At 37.1% G+C, this 6,000-nt stretch overlaps 1 protein-coding gene across 1 annotated transcript; it reads right to left on the bottom strand.

Moving 5' to 3' along the window:
• Positions 1–429: 429 nt before the first annotated feature.
• LOC122088272 (peroxidase A2-like) lies at positions 430–2,751 on the bottom strand. The gene is made up of 4 exons (XM_042657474.1): positions 2,480–2,751; positions 2,200–2,391; positions 1,938–2,103; positions 430–1,270 (listed from the first exon to the last, which is right to left on the bottom strand). Exons 1-4 carry the CDS (start codon positions 2,720–2,722, stop codon positions 816–818), a joined length of 1,056 nt encoding a protein of 351 aa, XP_042513408.1. The 5' UTR covers positions 2,723–2,751; the 3' UTR covers positions 430–815.
• Between the last annotated feature and the right edge of the window lie 3,249 nt (positions 2,752–6,000).

Raw genomic sequence — 6,000 nt, 5'->3', positions numbered from 1 at the left:
AAAAAAAGAAAAAAAAAAGGCTACTTTTTGACAATTTGGCTATGATGCTTACATGGACTTTGACACTTGAGTTTGGATCAACTCCTCAAGTGGGGACGGGTGGGAATACTCTACCCTCAATGGGTTGTGCAAAAGGCTCTAGGGGTTGTAGATGCCCCCAGTCGTGTCGTCTACTTAAACTTGAGGTACCACACTTAGCCTGGTTGTAAGGTCTAAGTGTTTGATAGCTGTTGAGACTTGACATAAAACACCACCTCATGTTGAAAGGTGATTTTATGGGATGTGGGTGTGATATCTTTCTAAAATAATGAAGTCGGAAAATGTTTTCATCACGCTTTGCATTTTATGTGAAATGATATATTGATGTTTCGATAATTAGATTAATAGGTACAACTTTGTATGTATATTCATTAAATTTGGAAGTCTATCTCAATCATAAGATTTTCACCAAGCAGTAAATTTTTCTCTAAACATACAAGCCAGATACACTAACACAAATCATACAAACCCCCTACCGTCAAAGGCCATTAATAGCAAGGGAAATTGCTTAACAAAAAAAAATCAATCTCTTGAGATACTAATCTTGGAAAAACATGCCAGAAGAGAACTCAAACAAAATTACATTTTGCAATGACGCAATACAGTCAGACTTCCTACGAGTCTACACCCCATTATTCTTTATATATAAATCCACAAACTTGGAAGCCATAGTAATAATTTTCCCTGTAAAAATACTTAATAATAATGATATAGATAACATGTTCTTCGTATTTGAATGCAGCCCAACTCCCATTCATAGGCTTTAACTACATGCCTTAGCTGGAGCTAACTAAAGCATAGTCTGATCCAAATGAACCTCCATTAACTTTTTTACAGTCCAAGCGGATCTCTCCGTTGCTTCCTGTTAATGGACTGATGTTTCCCATATTTATCATAGATTGAGCAAAGGTTGCAAAGAAAGCGCTTTGATTGCTGCTGAAGTTGCTAACAAGAGCTATAGTAGCCGCACCCGAAGTTGAAAACAACTCTTGATCACTTTGGAGTAGACCTTGGTTTGTTTGAAGGTTAGAGAAATAGTTATTATCGAATACATCAGGTGTGGTCGGGTCTAGGTTGGTTATGGTAGATCCATTTCCACCTTGGGGGCAGATCTGTTGGAGCGTCGCCAAGTAAGTGGAGTTGAGAGTCGGATCAGGATTGCCTGTGCCACTGAAATTGTAAAGCCGATTAATGAAAAGTCTACACTGGGCACGTCCAAATGTGTGGGCACCTGAATAACAATTAACAAACCCCATGTTTATTTCAATAAGAAGAGTTTATATTAATCTTTCTCAAGTTACACAATTAAGGTTGTGTTTGATATACAATGTTACGATCTCATACCGGTCATATAGGGCCTGATCTCATATCGATTACGAAAGGAATTTGATGTGGATTGTCAAGGTTGATATGGTCTTGGATTCTCTTACCTTATTTGTAGTTTATTTGGTTGATGAGTTCTCTCAAGGTTCATATCAATGGCATCAGAATAGCTAATCCTTCGTCCCAACCCTTGCCAGGAAGGGATTGGTGCCATAGTGAACTCCCTATGAAGGTGTTACCTTCCTCCAGGCAAAGACCTTGGAGCAAGTCGAGCCCCCCTTTAGAAAGGGCTACTTGATTCTGAATGGGCTACTGTGGACACTGCTCTGGAAGCGTGGTGGGTATCCCATAATTTGGATCCTTTCCATCTGACTGTACCCTCCAACCCCATCTCCACACCCCAAGGTTTGTCCCCACATCCCATGAATGGTGTAAGATGGGTTGAAGGGTACAATCGAAAGTGTGGTCGCTAAAACTCAATTCTTCTTTATTTTCTAACTTCAGTATATGTTCTAGATTTAGAATCTCCTTTAAAAATGGATACCAAACATAGCCTAATACTAGAAATTTTTTACCTGATAATGCAACAAGATCTGTGGTGTCAAGGCCGACAGCCGAGAACTTAGCCATAAGACTGGTGAGGTTTTCCGAGGGACCTGGTATGGCAGTATTGGCACCGGTTAGGTTTGCTGTTGTGCTATCTCTTCTTCCAAGTAGGACTGACCATGAAGGGCCTCCTGCCTGTAAGTGTAAGGCCATATATCCAATTCAATTAGGAGTAGTGTTAATTAAGAATATTAAGTATGAACTTAATCATGAATTAGCTAAATTACTTACCAAAACCACAGCTACTTCGGCTGAAATGCTTAGAATGTCAGCGCAGGAGACAACACCAGGGCATGCATTCTCTAAAGCAGCCTTAATGTTGTCAACAACATCAAATCCTCTAGCCGAGTTGTTATTCGGGGCAGCATCTTTCTCAGTCTGTATGGTGCTGCTGTTGTCCAACAAAATTGATCCATCACAACCCTACAAACATGATAAAACCAAGTTTAATTTAGTTCAATTCCATTAACAACACAGTTAACACCATTAAAACGCCTTTAGATTAACTTACATCGACGAAACAATCATGGAAATGAAGTCGAATTAGGCTGGCACCGATTCTGGGATCTGTCTGTGATGCTTGTTGGATGGTTTGGTTGACGATGGTAAGCACGTTAGGGCATGTAGTGTTGTAAAAATTAGCATCCAACTGACCTGTTGATCCTCTGATCATCAGCATAGACACACACAGGAGAAGAGCTGCTGCAACTTTTAAGGTGGTGGAAGAGGATGCCATCTTTAAGCTGAAGGACATGGTAACCTTTATACAGAGATGAACCTATTTATTACTCTTATTTATATAGAGAAAACCAGGCAGTGTGGATCAAACTTCATAGTCTTGAGTCTTGACTTTTATCACATGGGTATCAATCAATCAATCAATCAATTATAACACTGGAACGGTCCTTTTAAGATTGGTTTTAGAGGGTTAGATGTCTATCAATGGTGGGCAACAATCTTCCAGCTTTAACAATAGGTTGTGGGATGTTTTCAACCAATTTGGTGCACAGTTCATCACATGTGGATAACTTGGGATCTGACCCAGATGGTTTCACCCAAATGAACTTGTTCCAAATTAAAATTAAGTGGTAACCACAATGTCATCAACCATTGGATGAGATGGATAAGAGTGGACCAGACCCCTTTTGGTTTGATAGTTATCTGATCTTAATAACGGGCCATGTTGAAGATTGTGTAACCGAATTAGGTATGGAATTGTTCCAGGTCGGTAGTCGGTGATGGAAAATTTACTTGCAGGATAAGTAAGCGTGTGTCTAGATGAAATCATGAATAAAATGTGTCTTGAAGTTAAAAGTGATCACCATATTTCCTGTGTTAAGCCTCCATAGTCAAGGAAGTGGCCGGAGATTTCAAGTTAGAGAAACTAATCTAGGCTCATTAACTCATTATTACTCCCCTTAACAGTGGTCCCCATATTTTCTGTGTTAAGCCACCATAGTCTAAGGAACTGGACATTTGAAGTTTGAGAAAATGATCTTAATTGGGTGGTTTAAGTCATTATTACTCCTCTAAATAGTTGAAGGTCTGAAATTTCTCTTACAAGATGACATCCATCTCCTGCGTTGATTAGTGTAAGGGAAACTCGATTCCATGAAGTTTAAAATGTTGACTTCAAATCATGAAATTTGCTTTTTCTTGGGTTGTTGTAGTTCTACTCATATTCCTAGTTTGGCCAGGGGACTTAACTATTTTTATCCCCTTATAAATAAATAAAGCATGTCTTTATACCATTATTACTTCTTCTATCCCTCCTTATAAATAAATAACCAAAACATGGGAGGAAGATCTATCCTTAGATTGGACTTAAGTCAAACTGTCATACACGTTAAAATGAATCATCTTATTTATTTATTTACTTTGTAGAAAATAGATCTTCTTATTTTGAATAGATAAATTCAAATAGCTTTGGACTGTTATTTTTGGGCACATAATGGTTATAATTGGTTTTGCCCTAATTATTGTCACTCTCTAGAAGCTTTCATAGGGCTTTTGTGCATCTTTACATATATTTCTTCTTTCTTGCTAATAAAGTTAATTTATCAATGAAAATATAATTCTTAATAACTTAAAAATTTTTAGGGCAAAAGTTTTCCACTCCCAGTTGGGGAGGAAGAATCCTCTCACCAATAACACCTGGATTGGCCCATTTTACACCAAATCTTCATAATTTTTTTTTTATATTAATGATTTTACCCTTCACTCGATACCATTATTCAATCTAGGATTGATCAGATAATGGTGATGATCACTAATGATGGGATCATGGGATGAGGCTCTTGTTTTATAATTACCATTCTTTAATCTTCACCTGGTGAAGAGAAACTTGATAAAAGGGAAATCAAATCGATTTTATTTTTTCAGTTCATTAGAAATCATATACCCCAAAAAAAAAAAAAGAGAGACATGACAGAAAGTCAGAAACATAAAGGACTGACTGTACCACGCGAGCAGCCGTTGTTCCGGGAAACAGGACGCTCGCTCTACCGACTTTCAATAAAGCGAAAGAAAACTTATCTTTGGAAAGAAGTAACCGATTCGGTATGGATTCGCTATAAATCATCATCTTTCCCATGTTAAAAGCCTCCTCTGGTGAAGGACTCAAGGAAGGAAGTGGACATTTAAAGTCTAAAGCTTCAAAGCACCACTCTGCTATGTAATCACCTAAGCTAATCATAGTTAGTATTTCCTAATTAACAAAAGTTAGGAGAAAGTATCACTTGACCCACAGTGAAAAGAATAATTAAACAAATTAAAGGGCAAACCTTCTCCACCTATTATAAGAATTTCTTCGCTGCCACTAGCTAGAGACACATCATCCGATCGACAGCCAAAATTAAAGACATGATCAAATCTCTTCTATGTTTGCTATTGATGCTGTTGTTTTTGTTTTCTACCTCATGAATGACCATAATGTCCAATTAATATAACCAAACCCGTGGTCTTCCATTTACAATAAACCCTCTTGTTCTCATTTTTTTTAAACCCTATCTTCTTCACAACCTAATCACAATGTTCATAAAGTGAACCACCATTATAGTCGTTTATATAAGGTTAATTAACAGGTCCCTTTCTTTCCACCAATACTTATCTGTTTGAGGATGACCTACTCTAGGTACGTAGTGCTTCCCCATAAAAAATGATTTTGTCGGCAAAGCCTTTTTCATTATTATTTATTTATTTATTTATTTTTGGGTGGTGGGGTTTGGGTTTGGGTTTGGATTTGGGTTTGGTTTTGATTTTGATTTTAAAGGTTCATATGGCACTTTATGTGCTGATGCTGGCTTATATCATGTTTTGTCCAATATATTTTGTACATCAACTTTTGGAAAAATCAATTGATATTCTGAGAATGGTCACCCCCACCAAGTAATATTCATAATCTCAATTCAGATCCAGTATGAAAGAACGAGAGTGGTAAAAGAAATATTGATTATCTTATTAAAGATTATCAAGGTCATGATTGTGGTGGTAATCTCTGAGCCTTTGACTTTTCAAATTCATTAATAGGCACTGGTTACGCGAAGCGATATATTTGAGGTTATCACAAAATCTTTTGATTTTTTATTTTGGACTATAAAGAGCTATGTGCATATATCTCAGGGAGTAGCATGTCTATTCCACTTTTTCTCCAACAAGTGGTTGAGGACATAACTTATAATTACTCATATTTCATTGGATATAATTTTCAGTTGGTGCTTAGGGAGTGCAACTCGTTAGCAAGACTCCTTAGTTAGGAAAAAAAAAATCATTTTTGATATTTTATTCAAAAAAAATATTTTTTGAGGTCCACAGTAATGAAATCATGGGTTTATGCCCTTCTTTCTCGTCAACCAATAAACGCTTACCACTCCCTTTAATGTGGATGTTTCATTTGAATTAATTTTTGTTGCTCTCTCTCTCTCTCTCTCTCTCTCTCTCTCTCTCTCTCTCTCTCTCTTCCATTCAGAAATCTTGGGAATTGCCATATCAGCATAAGAATAAGGTGGTTGCTGCAACTCAGATACCCATTAT

Source organism: Macadamia integrifolia, chromosome 9, assembly GCF_013358625.1.
Source record: "Macadamia integrifolia cultivar HAES 741 chromosome 9, SCU_Mint_v3, whole genome shotgun sequence".
NCBI classification, from domain to species: domain Eukaryota; kingdom Viridiplantae; phylum Streptophyta; class Magnoliopsida; order Proteales; family Proteaceae; genus Macadamia; species Macadamia integrifolia.
The sequence above is the reverse complement of the archived record's forward strand: the minus strand, read 5'-3'. Positions and strand labels throughout refer to the sequence as shown.

What these genes read in the sequence shown, in the direction of transcription:
- LOC122088272 (XM_042657474.1), bottom strand. Translation starts at nt 2,722, where the DNA reads ATGTCCTTCAGCTTAAAGATGGCATCCTCTTCCACCACCTTAAAAGTT. An exon ending in TCCATGATTGTTTCGTCGAT is followed by an intron (nt 2,392 to 2,479) that starts GTAAGTTAATCT and finishes TCATGTTTGTAG; the next exon opens with GGTTGTGATGGATCAATTTT. An exon ending in CCGAAGTAGCTGTGGTTTTG is followed by an intron (nt 2,104 to 2,199) that starts GTAAGTAATTTA and finishes TTACACTTACAG; the next exon opens with GCAGGAGGCCCTTCATGGTC.